The sequence below is a fragment of the Rana temporaria genome, chromosome 3 (genome assembly GCF_905171775.1).
Source record: "Rana temporaria chromosome 3, aRanTem1.1, whole genome shotgun sequence".
NCBI lineage: Eukaryota > Metazoa > Chordata > Amphibia > Anura > Ranidae > Rana > Rana temporaria.
Genome location: NC_053491.1, coordinates 219,820,486 through 219,838,692, shown reverse-complemented (window position 1 = coordinate 219,838,692; position 18,207 = coordinate 219,820,486). Strand labels below are relative to the sequence as shown.

At 44.0% G+C, this 18,207-nt stretch overlaps 1 protein-coding gene across 1 annotated transcript in view; it reads left to right on the top strand.

Annotated features, from left to right (window-relative positions):
* Positions 1–18,207, top strand: part of STAB2 (stabilin 2) — a 218,364-nt gene that overhangs the window by 9,096 nt on the left and 191,061 nt on the right. The window contains exons 2-3 of the mRNA XM_040344273.1: positions 80–213; positions 3,674–3,789. Of these exons, the coding sequence (XP_040200207.1) occupies positions 80–213; positions 3,674–3,789 (250 nt within the window). The remainder of the gene's footprint in view (positions 1–79; positions 214–3,673; positions 3,790–18,207) is intronic.

The window sequence follows — 18,207 nt, the reverse complement described above, 5'->3', positions numbered from 1 at the left end:
TGCCCATGCATTCATTAATTCATAAATACAAAGTGTGCTCTTTATGCATGCATAATATTTTTTTTTCTTCTCATTCCAGGCAAAAAACAGGTGCGAGGAAAAGAACCTTCTAACAATAAAAACAGAGTGTATGTCATGTACCCTAAATGCTGCTGTAAACTGTTCTGAAGGCTATAAGAAAGCCAGCCAGGGGAGTGGACAAAGAGACTGTCGGTAAGTTCTTTTATCTACAGTATGTGGATCATTACTGATTATTAATAACTATCCGTCATCAGCCATTTCTCTGAATACAATGAACTGCTGAAATATGTGATATGTTTCATTTCATATTGCTCCTTTTACATCTGTCTTAGGGCCCTTTCACACGGGCGGACGAACGGACCGTTTTTTACAAGTCCGTTTACGGACTTGTAATGTATCCCTATGGGATTGTGGACGTTAGCGGATGATGCATCCGCTAACGTCCATAACGATCCGCCTCCGCATAGGGGAGAGCGGAGGAAAGACAGGGCGGTCTCTGCACAGTGTGCGGGGACCATCCTGTCCGCCGACAGCTCAGCGGGGATTTACGGATGATCCCCGCTGAGTCGACGGACACACACGGGGCGGATCAATACGGATCCGCTCCGTGTGAAAGAGCCCTTAAGATAAATATTCACTCTGTGATTGCTGGCTACCTTCTGAAAGTGCTAGTTGCCTGGTCGTGTCTGTCTTCAGTGCCTATAAATCACAGATCCAAAACTAAATGCAATTCTGAAAAAAAATTATTATCTCTGTGCTTTTCATAGTTGGTTAGATTGACTAAAGACACCAGTCCATGCAGTGCAACCTGTGTGTGTGTTCATGTAAAAAATTAAATAAAAAATCATATTCCATCTCCCTGTATAAGATGCCCATCTAATAGTTTTTTGAAACTATCAATACTTCCCGAAGACACCACGGATTGTGGCAGTGAGTTCCACATCTTTACTGACCTAACCCCTATGCAGTGTAAAGCGGAGGTCCACCCTAAAAAAAAAAAAAAAATTGCCAAAAAGGCTACAAAAAATTTGAAAAAAATAATATATATATATATATATATATATATATATATATTTATTTGTCTATACTTACCAGAAGTGACTGTTACTAGGCAGATCTCTTAATCTGCCACTTCTTTCTCCGCGGTGGGTCTTCTTTCTTCTCCTCGCCGTGCTGCCTCCTGGGAAATGCGGAGCGGTGTCTTCTGGGACCTTGTGTGCCCATTCACATAGCGCCGCGCGGCTCGCGCATGCGCAGTAGGGAATCGGACAGTGCAGCCGCAACGCTTCACTTCCTGATTCCCTCACCGAGGATGGCGGTGGGGCAGCCGAGACCCGAGCGTTTGCTCGGCATCGGCTGCCGACATCGTGGGCACCCTGGACAGTGTTTGTAGCTGCTGACTTTTATTTTTATTTTTTAAGACGCTTTAAGGTAAAACCGCATCTCCTCCAATTTAATTGAATAGCCCGTGTCTTCGTATACTCCCTGAGACTGAATAGTTTATTCCCTGGGCTAGAATCACCATTAAGGTATTTGTAAATCGCTATCATATCTCCTCTCAAGTTTCTAGAATATGTGTAATGTTTGTAGTCGTTCCTCATAATTAAGATCTTCCAGTCCCCTTATTAACTTTGGTGCCCCTCTCTGGACTCTCTCCAGCTCAAGCACATCTTTCCTGAGACCTGGTGACCAGAACTGGATGGAATACTCCAGATTTGGCCAAACCAGAGTTTTAAAAAGTGGCAGAATTATAGTTTTATCTCTGGAGTAAATACCCTTATTTGCATGCTAAGTCCGCTAGCATGCCGTTGCTGTCATCTACCAGGACCCCCAAATCTTTAAAAAGAAAATATTTAGTGGTATGCGACATACGCAATGAAAATATAACTTCACAGAATAAGTTGTCAATACAAAATATTATATAAACGATCAGTATCTGGGTGCATCCTACCAGTGATAAGTACCTGGGCTGCCTGAATATTTATGGCTTTATCCTCTGCAAACTACCTAGTGCGACCCTATGATAAAGAAGTCTAGGGATCCTCTTAGGCAGGTTATGTAATTGCCCGAACTGCAATAGGGAGGGATCCCTTTGTTCTTGAAGAACAATTATTAGGACATGGGGAAGTTTAATGCGGGATGTCCCATTAAAATCAAGACATACCCTCAGATCTTTTTCCATCCTGGATTTCTCCAGAGGTTCTTCCCTAGTGAGTAACTTACATTTATATTCTAGGTGCATTACTTTACATTATTCAACAATAAACCTCATTTGACATGTAGTTGCCCACCCTTCATTTTATCGAGGTTTTCTTATAAAGTATCAATGATTTGCTGAGAAGTTATTGCCCTGTTTAGCTTTGTATCTTCAGAAAATGCTGAGATTGAGCTTTTTATCCCATCCTCTATATCAATTATGAATAAATTAAACAGAATTGATCGAAGGACAGATCCTTGGGGGGACCCCACTTTCTACTCCCACTCCAATTTGCTATCCATGTACAAACCCTATGATACATGTCTACAGACCTCAGTTTGTACATTAAGCATTTGTGGGATACTGTGTTGAATGCTTTTGCAAAAATCCAGGTCTTCCCTTATCAAGATTACAGCTGGAAGGATGTCGTTTGGAGATCCCTGAAGTAGACTAAAGGCAAAACTTTTGTTTTTGTTTTAGTGAAGGTTATAACCCCGGTCTGTTTTAGTTTTTTTGCTTTCTGTGTTCCATTGCTGAGATTTTCCTTCACTTCCTGTTCCATAACCAAAACAGGAAGTGAGAGAAAATCCCTTCAAAGTGAGGGAATCCTGGGTTTTCACCAGGATGTCCCTTTGGGAAAATGTCCCCTATTACTGTTCTGGCGTCAGCCTAGAATTTGAGATTTTCTTTTACGTTCACTTTCAATGAGGAACCCCTGATAGAGGAGGTTCTGGGCCACTCTGTGCAATACCATCTAAGAGAACAGGTGAGTATAATATTATATACAATATTTTAGGGAATAAAAAGACTTTACTGCCACTTTAACTTCATAAAAGAAGTTATAACTCCAGATCTATAACTCCACTTTAACTTCAAAAAAGAAGATATAACTCCAGATCTGCCTCTGTTGCAGTTGATTTTCACTCTCTTGTAGAGCTAGAAGTGCTAGTAGAATCTAATGCCTTGTACACACGGCCGGTTTTCCCGACGGGAAAACTGTGAGGAGAGCTTTTGGCTGGGAATCTTGGCCGTGTATATGCTCCTCGCAGTTTTTCCAGACAAAAAAGAGAACTAGCTCTCTTTTTTACCGCCAGACTTTTGCCCGGCGGTTTTTGACAGTTTTCCTATGGGAAAAATTGCGATGGAGCATACACACAGTCGGGATTCCCAACCAAAGCTCCATCACAGTTTTCCTGTTGGGAAAACTGGCCGTGTGTAGGGGGAAAGACTGACCGAACAGGTTCTCGGCTTTCCCCTCGGGATTTCCGACGGGAACTTTTTTTCCAAATAAGGCCAAATGAGGCTATAAATTCTAAGTTTGACAGGTGGTGCTTCACCACCTGTCAAACTCACACATTAACATTAATGGGGTCGCCCAAACCGATTTAGATTATTACAAATGCTATTTTGTGACTGCTTTTTCTTTAACTATGCATCTTTGGTTACTTCTTTCAGGTATTTTCTGGAAATACGTTCATACAGTCTCTCACTTCCTGGATGTCGACATCTATGTACAAAAGTAGAAACTCAGCCAAAGTGTTGTTCTGGGTACTGGGGGCCTGAATGTATGGGTAAGTGTTCAACAGCTACTCATACTACTTAAATGGAGACTTATCGTGGGTGATGTATCATTAAAGCTGACAGTGAAACTATTTGTGTTATCCACAGTAACAAGTCAGATTATACCTTCCATGTGCCTATTATCCTATGAAATAGAGAAACTGATTCTATGTTGGTATCACACAAATTTGAACAGTATAATTACACACTGATAAGAGACTTGTAAAGATCTGAAGGAATACAGAGACATCAAGTCTCCTTCATATATTGTTTAAAGCAGAACTTTACCCATAACAGTTTGATAAAAATTAATGTTCTTTAACAAATGAACATACATTCCACATTAATAATTAAGCTGCCAAAATTAGAGTGCGCTGTAAACTGCCTCCAGCATTGTTTTTTTTTTTGTTGGAGGCCACTATTTTGGCAAGTCCAGAGCAGTCATTTCCTTATTGGAAACTCTTCTCCTCTCCTTGGTCTTTAAAAACTATATGTAACCTTCTGTAATTAAAATGTGTTCATTTCCAGCCTTGATTGTATGTCTTGGCTCATCTAGAGAGGAAGGCTGACAGAAGCTTTAAGCCACATGATCACATTTTTCCGCGGACAAAGCGTAGGACTTTTGTCTTGCATACAAACAGCAGACAATTGTCGACCAACAAACATGAAAATATGTGTTTTTTCAGCTCTTTAGCACCACCCTTTGGGCACCTTCTGCTAATGTTGTGTTTGCTGAGCATTGATTCCGAGCATTTTGTACACACACTCGGAAAATCCGACAACAGACCGTGGTTGGCCGGAAAATTTTAAAGCATGCCATCCAACAGTTGTCTGCGGGAAAATCCGACAACAATTGTCTGATGCGGCGGTCGGATTTTCCGCCAACACCATGTCATCACACATTTCCCGATGGAGAATCTGATCGTGTGTTTATTATTATCAGGGAAATAAGATAAGATAAGATGCTATCCTTGTAAGTTTAACTCTTGTGTGTCTTCCTAGCAGCAGAGCTTGTCCTTTACCTCTCCTGCTTTTCTTTTCTCCCTCCCTAATTGGTGTTACCTTAGCAGTCTGTGTGATTCCCTAAGCCCCCCCCCCCCCCCAGTAAATCGTTAGACTGTCAGCATATTGGCCTCTAGTGCCTCACTGATTTTTGGCACAGGGCCAAGAATAGAGGACAAAAAACTTGTGGACCACCTCCTGGAAAACCTAGTTACCTTACTATTATGCAGATTCTATAGCTTCAGTACTATTATGCAGATTCTATAGCTTCTATAGCACCACAGTGCCTAAAGCCAGCCATACATGGATGGAAATTTGGCTGGTTCAGCAGAGACCATCCAATGTGCCATCCATGTATGAGCAAGCTGGTTGGACATGAAATTTGTGTAAACCATCCTTTTGGAAAATTTTCAGCGCCCCCAGCTATAGCTGAGTGTATTCTGACAGCAAAGAAATCTCCCCACTGTCAGAACGCAAGGATACAGCAGGATGGCTTCTCCTATCTACATTGAGTGTGTGGATGGAGGAATCAAGTCATATTCTTCCTTTCAACCAGCTGATTGAAAAAAAAAACGTTACTCATGTATGAAGAGTCTAAAGCCTCGTACACACGATCTGATTTTCCGATGGGAATTGTGTGATGACAGGCTGTTGGTGGAAAATCCAACCGTTTGTATGCTCCATCGGACAATTGTTCCATGGACAAATGTTGGATGGCAGGCTTTAAAATGTTCCGTGGACAAAGTAAAAATACGCATGCTGGGAAGCAATGCTGACCAAACAAAACATTAGCAAAAGGTGCCCAAAGGGTGGCGATAAAGAGCTGAAAAACCACGTAGTACGTCTAGTATGTGACTAGGTTCGTGTTTGTTGGCCGACAATTCTTTGCCATTTGTATGCAAGACAAATTCCTGACCAACCCCCTCCTGGCCTACGCCTTGTCTGCGGAAAATCCAATTGTGTGTACGAGGCTTAAGTAATAACTGTGTTTATTGGCGTATAACACTCACTTTTTTACCCTGAAAATAGAGGGTAAACTGTACCTGCGTGTTATATGCAGGGGGCTGTGGAAAGTTTTTTTCCTGAAACTTCCCTCTTAAAGTTAGGGTGCGTGTTATACGCCGATAAATACGGTAGTACTTGCCTTGCAACACTGGTCTCTGGTTTGTATCCGACTAGCTGCATGGAGTTTACATATTAGCCCTGTATTTGCATGGGATTCCAAAGAACCACACATCAAAGAAATGCTGATAGGTTAATTATTTCTGTCTGAATTGGCCCTAGGATGTTTGCATGTGAAGTAGCTCCTTGATGGCAGGAGGACTGATGAATATACAACATGTAAAGCACTACGTAAATTGTCAGTGCTGTATAAATACCTGTAATAAATAAATACTTATTCTGGGTTAGTGACTTAATATATTAAAGTCAGGGGATCAGCATGACAGTTAGGCATATACCATTTACAGAATAAGGATTCAGCAATGGCAGCCCCCATGTCTTTCTCAGGGAAAGTTTCCCATTAAAAATAATTGGTTTTAGTATTAAATTCTTTAGTCACTTTGAAAGGCCGTGGAGGTCCAGCAGGGCCCCCGTCTTCCTTCACTTACACATCCTGCTTATAAAAGTGAAGGGCAGTCTGTGAGAATAAAGCTGGTGACATTGTTACTGCTGTCAGCTCAGTGAAGAAAAATAGCCTGTGTGCTTATCATAGGGGGCTGCAGGCTAGCTTTGAAAACACCACTGGCAATCAGTTCCTTCCTGTTCCTGAAAAATTAGCTGATTAGCAAAATGTTCAGGTTGTGGAGGTGATGACAAAGTATATTCATCTGTACCGTATACATTTCCTTAGGAGATAGCACTTTTTAACAGTCAGGGACTTGATGAAAGGCGCTCTCTTTCATAGGACATCATAAAATTCCACTTTACATTCCAAACAGTGGAAATTTCTTTGCCGGTAACAATTTTGGATGCTACATTTTAGACACTGTCACACTGCCATGCTGACACCGCTTATTTCTGCAATGAAAATTACAGAGGAAAAAAAGTTTCATATCATTCATGTTTGCTGTACTTTAAGAAGAAATTTATACTACAGGACCTACCTTTAAGAAATTGCTTTATGCCACTGCCTCCGATAAAATGTCTGTCAATGTCTTGACAGTTTCCCTTATAAACAGAGACTAAGGGCCAGATTCACGTAGAATTCCGGCGGCGTAACGTATTGCATTTACGTTACACCGCCGCAAGTTTTACGGGCAAGCGCTTGATTCACAAAGCACTTGCCTGTAAACTTGCGGCGGCGTAGCGTAAATCCGTCCGGCGCAAGCCCGCCTAATTCAAATGGGACGTGTATCATTTAAATTAGGCGCGTTCCCGCGCCGAACGTACTGCGCATGTTCCGTTTTGAAATTTCCCGCCGTGCTTTGCGCGAAATGACGTCCCACCGACGTCATTTTTTGAACGGCGACGTGCGGGAACGACGGCCATACTTTAACATGGCTAGTCTAAATATAAGCCAAGAAAGAGCAGCCTTAACTATACGCCGGGAAAAGCCGACTAGCGACGATGTAAGAGAATGCGAAGACCGCGCGTACCTTCGTGGATCGCCGTAAACAGCTAATTAGCATACCCGACGCGGAAAGGGACGCGAACTCCACCCAGCGGGCGCCAAAGTATTACAACTACGATCTGAAGGCGTACGAAGCCGTACGCCTGTCGGATCGAAGCCAGAAGCCGTCGTATCTTGGTTTGAGGATTCAAACTAAAGATACGACGCGACAAATTTGAAAGTACGCCGGAGTATCAGTAGATACTCCGGCGTACTTCTTCTGTGAATCTGGCCCTATGTTATTTTTGATTCAGATATATTTTAAACGTTTAGCTTTATGAATGTTTTAATTGTTTTATGTGCCTTGCCAAAGCATGTTTATTGTACCGCATACTAGCTGATTATGAAATACTTACCTTGGAACGAGGTCAGAGGAACTTACCTGGTCCACACCGAGGGAGATGTCATTTTTCCTTGGCGTGTCTTCTGGGTATCGCCGCTCCAGCGCTGTGAATAGCTGGAGCAGCGATGTCGTCACTCCCGTGCATGTGTGCGGGAGACTTCTCTCCGGCAAGGTCCGACGGCTGCTGGCCCTTTAGCCGAGGATCCCCGATGCGCATGCGCCGCTGCAGTCAGCGGCGCTTTGCGGGGGGAATATCTCCTAAACCTGTAAGGTTTAGGAGATATTCTTTATACCTACAGGTAAGCCTTATTATAGACCTACCTGTAGGTTAAAGTGGTAGTACAGAGTTTACTACCACTTTAAAGACCAATTCCCCTTGACCCCTTTCCTCCCCTAGAGGAAACATTCTCCCCTCTGAAGCTGTCTCTGCTGCCCCCCTTTTTCTTTTCTTTTTTTCTTTTTTTTATTACCCTTTTTCCGATATCTTCTGGCCCATTATGTGATGCTCTGGGTCAACTTCCTCCTCCATCTTTCCATCTTTTACCAGAGTAAAACAGTCCTGGATGATGACATCAGCACCTTGTATTGCATCATAACACTGTAAGTGCAGGGCACCTTACACAGGGGGCAAGCTCATGACATCTGGCTTTAAAGGGGTTGTAAAGGTTTCATTTTTATTTTCTAAATAGGTTCCTTTAAGCTAGTGCATTGTTGGTTCACTAACATTTTCCTTCGATTTCCCTTCTAAATGTTTATTTTTCTTTGTTTTCTTTGTCTGAATTTCTCACTTCCTGTTCCTCCTCAGTAAACTGTTCTGGCTGACTAACCCCCATGGATGATGGGGGCAAACTTACTGAGGAGAAACAGGAAGTGAGAAATTCAGACAAAGAAAAAAAACATTTAGAAGGGAAATCGAAGGAAAAGGTAAGTGAACCAACAATGCACTAGCTTAAAGGAACCTATTTAGATAATAAAAAACAAACCTTTACAACCCCGTCATTTCAACTTGAAAGTTAGAGGACACCTTGTAGTGAAGAAGAGGTAGTGTGAGGGACTTTTTCAAACCTCAAATGGAGACATTTAACCCCATAAAAGTTGTTTTTAATTAAAAGTCCAGCCATCAGCTACTCATCATAAAAATAAATATAAAAAATTTAAGATAAATAAATACTGGCCCTTTAAATGTGTGCAGGATGCCAGACACATAGGTGTATGGGAAGCATGACGTGCTGCAATCACTGAAAAAATAAATAAATAAAAATAATGTCCCTTTAAGCACCGGACACACAGCTGCTATGGGAAGCATGACGTGTTTGCAGTCATGTGATTGCAAACAAGAATCTCTATTGGTTTCCTTTAGAAAGTCCTCGAGGTGCTGAGCTCTGCGCCCTAAACACTCCCTCTATAGCATTGTTCCCTTCTGTGGTGTGTGATTGGCAGGTCCTGTGTCTTCACTTCCTGTTTCTCTCACTACTCTCGGCCATCCAAAGGTGGATGACAGGAAACCTGTATGAGAGCTGTGAGTACAGGGGGGGGGGGGACATCTAATGTAAAGGAGGACTCTGATGGGGACATTTAATGTAAAGGAGAACTCTGAGGCCTTATACACACAACCGAACATGTCCGCTGAAACTGGTCTGTCGGACCAGTTTCCGCGGACATGTCCGACCGTGTATAGGGCCGACCAGACAATTTTCCGGCCTAGCGGACAGGTTTCCAGCGGACAAAAGTTTCTTAGCATGCTAAGAAACATGTCCGCTGGAAAGCTGTCCGTCGGACATGTCCGATGGTCAGTATGACTCATCGGACATGTCCGCTGGCCTGAAATCCCGTGCATGCGTCGAAGTGATTCGACGCATGCGTGGAAGCATTGAACTTCTGTGTTCGCGGACGTCGCCGCTACGTCGCCGCCACGTCACCGCATTTTCTGTCCGCGGGGAATTTGGTCTGATGGTGTGTACACAAATCAGACCAAATTCTGCCAGCAGACATGTCCGATGAAAACGGTCCGCGGACCGTTTTCATCGGACATGTCTGGTCGTGTGTACGAGGCCTGATGGGGACATTTAATGTAAAGGAGGGCTCTGATGGGGACATCTAATGTAAAGGGGCTCTGATGGGGACATCTAATGTAAAGGGGGTTTTGATGGGGACATCTAATGTAAAGGAGGGCTCTGATGGGGACATCTAATGTAAAGGAGGGCTCTGATGGGGACATTTAATGTAAAGGAGGGATTTGATGAGGACATCTAATGTAAAGAAGAATTCTGATGGGGACATTTAATGTAAAGGAGGGCTCTGATGGGGACATCTAATGTAAAGGGGCTCTGATGGGGACATCTAATGTAAAGGGGGTTTTGATGGGGACATCTAATGTAAAGGAGGGCTCTGATGGGGACATCTAATGTAAAGGAGGGCTCTGATGGGGACATTTAATGTAAAGGAGGGATTTGATGAGGACATCTAATGTAAAGAAGAATTCTGATGGGGACATTTAATGTAAAGGAGGGCTCTGATGGGGACATCTAATGTAAAGGGGGCTCTGATGGTGGCATCTAATGTAAAGGAGGGATTTGATGGGGACATCTAATGTAAAGGGGGCTCTGATGGTGGCATCTAATGTAAAGGAGGGATTTGATGGGGACATCTAATGTAAAGGAGGGCTCTGATGGGGACATTTAATGTAAAGGAGGGATTTGATGAGGCATCTAATGTAAAGGAGAACTCTGATGGGGACATTTAATGTAAAGGAGGGCTCTGATGGGAACATCGAATGTAAAGGAAGACTCTGATGGGGACATTTAATGTAAAGGGGAGCTCCGATTGGGACATCTAATGTAAAGGAGGACTCTGATGGGCTACGGGCTTCAGCAAAATGGAAACCTCTGGCAAAAAGAAACAAGATGCAATTTACAGCACACACATGTATGTTCCTTGCTAAAGAATTATATATTTTTTTATCACATTGTAATGAGGAAAGTTCCGCTTTAACATTGACAGAGGTGTTTACAATGATTACCAGCTTCCGTCAACATCCGATCAATAGTGGAAGTTTTTATTAATTTATGTAAATCCTTTATCCCAAAAATAAAACAAAAACTGTTGTTGTTACTACTTTAAAAGTGTTAGCTAGAATTTCAAACTAAATTGTTAGTCAAGTCCATCTAAATCTGCTAGTGCATCTAAATGCTAGTACACACTGTCCAAATATCAGCAGGTATCGGGAAGTTCAACAGAAACTGGACAACATTCGGCCTCTGTGTACAGCAGCATGTCCAAAAGAAGGCGGTCTAATTACCAGCTTCCGTCAACATCCGATCAGCGGTGGCAGCCAATGGACTCCTGTCAGAACAGGTTGACAATGCCGCTGTCCTAGGGTGTCTCTGTTGCTTCTCCAGTGAAGTCAAGTGGAGCCCCCACCCCCACCCCCCAAGACAAAAAGGGCACTACTGTTCGAATCACCAAGTGAAAATAAAGGGGATAAAAAATTCAAAGGGAAAATAAATGCAGCCACCATGTTTTTTTCTTCTCTGTCATGGTAGTGGAGAAGATGATCAAGAACTGCTATGGGAGTATTACTCAGCAATGCAATAGTAGGGACACCGTGGGCCCTCTCCACAGCAAACTCATCTTTGGCAAAAGTGTCCAGCAGACACTTTTCAATAAACTCATTGGGCCAGATTCACAAAGAGTTACGCCAGCGTATCAGTAGATACGCCGACGTAACTCCGAATCTAAGCCCGTCGTATGTCTAAATGTATGATACACTTAAACATGCCTAAGATACGACGGCCTGCGCCGTCGTATCTTAGGGTGCAATATTTACGCTGGCCGCTAGGTGGCGCGTCCATTGAGGTCGGCGTAGAATATGCTAATGAGTAGTTACGCCGATTCACGAACGTACGCTTGTCCGTCGCAGTAAAGATACGCCGTTTCCTTAAGAGATACGCGGCGTAAAGATAAAAATGCCCCCTAGGTGGCATATTCTATGTTAAGTATGGCCGTCGTTCCCGCGTCGAAATTTTGAAATGTAACGTCTTTTGCGTAACTCGTCCGTGAATAGGGATGGATGTCAATTACGTTCAGGTCGAAACCAATGACGTCCTTGCGACGTCATTTAGCGCAATGCACGTCGGAAAATTTTAGGGACGGCGCATGCGCATTAGGTTCGGCGCGGGAACGCGCCTAATTTAAATGCTCTACGCCCACTACCCGGCTGATTTGAATTGCGCGGGCTTGCGCCGGGGGATTTACGCTACGCTGCCGCAACTTTACAGGCAAGTGCTTTGTGAATCAAGCACTTGCCCGTAAAACTTGCGGCGGTGTAACGTAAATGAGATACGTTACGCCGCCGCAGATCTACGTGAATCTGGCCCATTGGATCTCTACCCTCCTGCCACCATGCTTAAAGCTTAATTTTTTTTTTTTAAATCAGCACAAGGGGCAGTACTTACATTCAATGAGAAGAGTTCCTTTGTGCTGGTCGCTGCTGTCTTATTTAAAATATTCAATCCTTTGCCCCCCATACCATTACAGCAGTAATCTTCTGGTCCTGCGGGGGTTAATACTGAGGCTTGACCTATTGTAGGCACTCATCAAGAGTGCAGAGTATGCCTGTCATTTCTGCCCCACTCCTCCATTCATAGAAGCTGTACTATAGCTTCAAGCAATAAAAAGTGCTAGAGGATGGTCAGATGAAAGAAAGGTCTAGCTTTAGTACAGCCTCTATGAATGGAGTAGGGAAGCAGAAAGGGCGGTTTTAGTTTGCGCTCTTAAATTTTTTATTTATCATCAAAAAAGGAAAGCCGATCCGTGCAGACCAAAAGCAAACAAACATAACATTCGGGGGTTACAAAACCCAAATCGGGTAGGAAACAATAAGTTTGTACAGTCAGATATACAAGCACAGGAGAATAAAAGGCAATAACACAAACATATCCTTCAGTTTACTATACCGGTACTGTATTTTCCCGGTGTGTCCCTGCGTCCCGTGCAGTAGCCCCACACGGGTCGACACCCCAATCCATTTTCCATTTTCTAGGGAAGACAAGGTTGAAGAAGAAAGGAGATCAAAAGAAATAGCAGGCAGAGTATAGGTAAGAGTGGGAGGGGGGGGGGAGGGGGGCTGCACGAGCCTGTCCAGCTCCAAGGGCGCTCTCAAGGGCGCATCAAGGGATACAGTGTCCGTAGTGCTCCTAGGGGAGTCAAGTCTCCCCAGTTACCAGGGGAGTCTCTACGACCGTCTGAGATCCCAGGTGGTCGTCCGTTTCTCTTAGCCTTTGTCCCTCCTCTGAGAATCTAAATATATTGTATAGTTGCCACGTGTCTGAGTACATTTCCCTCCGCTGTTGGCCGGAGAGAACCAGATCCTCCATACGGCTGATCTCATCTACTTTGTGTAGCCACATAGCCACAGTCGGCCGGTGAGGAGACTTCCAGAGTAGGGGCACGCAGGCCTTGGCTGCGTCCAGAAGGTGACGCACCACCGATTTTTTGTATACTCTAGGCGGCAACTCGTTAGCGTGGAGGAGGAAATACGCCGGGTCATTTGGGACAGCACTTCCCGAAAATTGCTGGGTGACCCGCCGTACCTCGCTCCAGAAGTCTCCCAATCGCGCACATGACCAAAATATATGCAACATGGTGCCCCTATCTTGTTGGCATCTCCAACATGTGGCCGTGGTGTCAGGAAATAGTTTACTAAGCAGGGCTGGGGTTCTGTACCATCGCGTAAGTATTTTATAGTTTGTTTCTTGCCTTTTGGTGCATATTGATGACTTATGTGTGAAGCAAACTATATTCTGCTTTTTGGTAGCTAAGAAATGTGTCCCCAATTCCTCTTCCCATTTGATCAGGGCCGGTATTTGGTATTCCCCTGGGGGGGTGTTTAGTAATGCGTACATCTGGGATAGGGTGTGGAGGAGTACCCCAGAGTCATTACATATGTTTTCTAAGGTTGTCAACGGTACCAGATCCATCTGAGGGGCCGGTATACTGTTCAAGAAATGGCGTATTTGCTGTGCTCTCAGGAAGTCGAGTCGGAACACGCCTTCAGGGTCTATCAGTTCTGCTGTCGATTTCCACCTCCCCCCGCGCTAAAGTGATTTGCCTGAAATAAGTCAGCCTTTGCCAGGTCTAGGAATTTCTCGTTGTGGATTCCAGGTTCAAAAGGGGATGGCCAATAATAGGTCTCAGTGGGGAGTTCCGTGCCGAGAGGGAGAACTTTTCAAAAAGGCCTGCACACATTCTGATCGTCTGTCCTATTAAGGGATGTCGGAAAGTGTGTGTGGGAAGTGATGTATGGCACCAAGGGGCACGCCGGAGGGGGGTCGCGCATTGACTTTGCTCTATCTGTGTCCAAAGTTTGATGTGGCTATGTCTGCACCAGTCAATGAGCCTGACCAGATGTGCAGCCTGATAGTAGGCTCGCACATCTGGTAGAGCAAGGCCGCCATTCAGTTTAGGGAGAGAGAGCACCTCCCTTAGGAGTCTGGATTTTTTCCCGGCCCAAAGGAAGCGTGAAAATATTGAATGTAACTGACGGAAGTAATCTCCCGGTATGTGGATCGGGATTGCCTGTAGAAGGTATAAGAATTTCGGTAGTATGGACATCTTTAGAATATTGCACCTACCTAGCCAGGAGTGAAGACCCCCTGTCCACTGTGACAGCAACCTGCGGACCTCTGTCAAGAGGGGAGGGAAGTTCAGCTTATACAGTTGTGACAGCGAGGGGGGAATGTGCGTACCCAGGTACTTCAGCGCGACCTCCGTCCACTTAAATCTAAAAGTAGCCTTAAGCCGCTTGAGTTGGTGTTGTGGGAGCCCTACCCCCATCGCCTCTGATTTTGTCATGTTGATCTTCAGGTTTGAGAGCTTACCATAAGTTTCAAACTCCCGAATGAGAGCTGGGAGCGACGCATCTGGATTTGTAAGAGTAAAGAGTAGATCATCCGCGTAGGCGGATACTTTATACTGTGCTTCCGCGATTTGTATTCCCGTGATCGAGAGGTTCTGGCGTACATGGCACAAGAAGGGTTCAAGAGAAAGTGCAAAGAGCAGGGGTGAGAGGGGGCACCCCTGTCTCGTCCCATTAGTAATGGGGAAGGCTTCCGATAGTACCCCGTTGACACGCACCCTCGCCGTCGGGCCCCTGTAAATTGCCGCCACCCAGTTCTTCATTTTCTCCCCTATCCCTACGTGGTCTATAGTGGACATCATAAATCGCCAGTTTACTCGGTCGAATGCCTTTTCGGCATCAGTTCCTATAAACAGGCTGGGTATCTTACCGGAGGAGGCCATGTGCAGTAGATTAAGTACTTTCACTGTGTTGTCGCGGGCCTCCCTGGTGGGTACGAAATCCACCTGGTCCAAGTGAATCAAATGGGGAAGGTGGCTCTGTAGTCTGGAGGCTAAAATTTTAGTGTATAGTTTGAGGTCCGTATTGAGGAGTGAAATGGGGCAGTAGCTTCCGCAGTTAGTAGGGTCTTTACCCTCTTTTGGGATTACGGATATTTGAGCCTGTAGTGTAGTAACATGAAAGGATTTCCCCGAACCCAAGTCATTAAACAGTCTCACCAAGTGTTGGCCCACTGACGGAAGCAGTGACCTGTAGTATGTTACTTTGCGCTCTTGATGAGTGCCTATAACGGGCCCAGAGGCTGTATTGACTCCCACAGCACCAGAAAAATACTCGGGGTGGGGAGCAGAGGATGAAAACTTTCAACTAAGACAATGAACAAAGGATTCCTCAAGGAGTGGGAATTTGAAGGACCGGAGACAGTAAATAGTATATTATAAAAAAAAGTACAAAATGTATTTGTGAAAGATAGAAAAAATTAAATCAATTAAAACAAGAACATAGCATGTAAAACAGCATTGAAAAGCATTGAAAACCAGTGGATAACCTATAAATCAACTGTCCATGGGAATAGGACAGAAGAAACTGACGCGTTTCAACAAAAAGTGGTGAAGGTCTTCTTCAGGGGAAATAGGTTAAACAATTCCAGATTTTTCAAGGTTAATCTGTGCCACTTCCCTTTTCTTGGTGGGCGGGATTGTCCTCTCAGGAATGTTCTTTTCTTCCTTGTATAGTCTCAGATTTCCTCAGACCAGACCTCCATCTGGTGACATCACTTCCCTCGGGAATACACAATGTCCACAGCTTCACCACTTTTTGTTGAAACACGTTGAATTTCTTTTGTCCTATTCCAATGGACAGTCGATTTATAGGTTATCCACTGGTTTTCAATGCTTTTCCATGCTGTTTTAATTGCTATGTGCTTGTTTTAATTGATCCAATTTTTTCAATGTTTCTCCAACAAACTTTGTACTTCTATAATAAACTATTTACTGTTTCCGGTCCTTCAAAGTGCCACTCCTCGAGGAATCCTTTGTTCATTGTCTGTACCAGGGATGTGGACTAGAAACAGTTTGCAAAATTCTTTCTAATTTCAACTAAGACAGCAGCCACCAGCACAAGGGTCACTTCTCACTGAATGTAAGTACCATCCTTTGTGCTGATTAAAAAAATTAAAACATAGGGCCGGATTCAGGTAGGGTACGCTACGCCGCCGTAAGTCAGAGAATCAAGTGCTGTATTCACAAAGCACTTGCCTCCTAAGTTACGGCGGCGTAGCGTAAATGGGGCCGGCGTAAGCGCGCGTAATTCAAATGAGGATGAGGGGGCGTGTTTTATGTTAATTTTTGGTGACCCGACGTGATTGACGTTTTTCCCGAACGGCGCATGCACCGTCTGTGGAATTTCCCAGTGTGCATTGCTCCAAAGTACGCCGCAAGGACGTCATTGGTTTCGACGTGAACGTAAATTACGTCCAGCCCCATTCACAGACGAATTACGCACAATTTTCAAATTTCGACGCGGGAACGACGGCCATACTTAACATTGGCTACGCCACCTAGGGGGCATGCTTATCTTTACGCGGCGTATCTCTTACGGAAACGGCGTATTTTTACTGCGACGGGCAAGCGTACATTCGTGAATCGGCGTATCTAGTAATTTACATATTCTATGCCGAAATCAACGGAAGCGCCACCTAGCGGCCAGCGGAAAAATTGCACCCTAAGATACGACGGTGAAGGCCATTGTATCTTAGCTAGGTTTAAGTGTATCTCAGTTTGAGCATACACTTAAACTTACGACGGGCTTAGAGTCCGAGTTAAGTCAGCGTATCTACTGATACGCCGGCGTAACTCTTTGTGAATCCGGCCCTTAGGTTTTAAGGATTGGTAAGCTCCTATAGATTACATTTTAGTTTTGGGTTTAATACCGCTTTATGTTTTAACACTGATTTCTACATTCTTATGCCGCGTACAGACGATTGGACATTCTGACAACAAAACCATGGATTTTTTTACAGATGGAATGTTGGCTTAAACTTGTCCTGCATACACACGGTCACACAAATGTTGTCAGAAATTCCGATTGCCAAGAATGTAGTCACGTACAACACTACGATGAGCCGAGAAAAATGAAGTTAAATGATTCCAAACATACGTCGAATTGATTCCCTGCATGCGTAGGACTTTTGCATACAGACAATCGGAATTTCCGACAAGAACTTTTGTTGTTGGAAAAATTGAGAACCAGCTCTCAAACATTTGTTGTCGGAAATTCCGACAACAAATGATCGATTGGAGCCTACACACGGTCGGATTTTCTGACAACAAGCTCACATCGAACATTTGTTGTCAGAAATTCTGACCGTGTGTACGCGGGATGCATCTGTGTATTGAAATCCCAAGCACTATTGTTAACCCTGACTGAGCTCTCCATTGCTGGACTACATAATGCCACCCTCAATTTGTAGTCGGAAATTCCGACTGTGTGTACGCGGCATTAGGCCTCTGAAGCTGATAAACTCACGATTTTGTGAGTTTGAATTTTTTTTTTCCAACAACCCTTAAACTCCCTTTTATGTTATTGTATGTGTCCATGCACGCATGGACGTTTTTTGAAGTTTATCAGCAGGGAAGTTTATGGGCTGTTGTCTGAATGCCCTAAAATCGTGTTCAAAAGCAGTTCTTCTGACCACAAAAAACGCTGAATGCTTAAAAACAGATAAATGCTCATAAATGCGCTTTTATCAGCGTTCAGCGCTTTTTTTACATTGCAGAGCTGAATGTAAGCTGGTGTCATTTTACAAAAACGCACAAAAAACGCTGACGCTCAAAAACGCGCATTAAAGAAGCAGTTTCTTGCCAGCAATCCAATGTCCAGAAATACTTTTTTGAACGTCCTGTGTGCAAGGAGCCTTACATTGAGAGAAATAGTGAATGGCAATATTTTGCGGAATTTCCTGACTTTCCATTTGTTACCAAATGCCTTTCTACTGTTATGTAAGCTTATTATGAAAATAAATCTTTGTTCCCTTTGGGACTTACAAGAGAACAATGACTGTCATTGCTCTATTAGTCTTATGGAAACATTCCAACTGTGTAAGCATGTTCACCTGT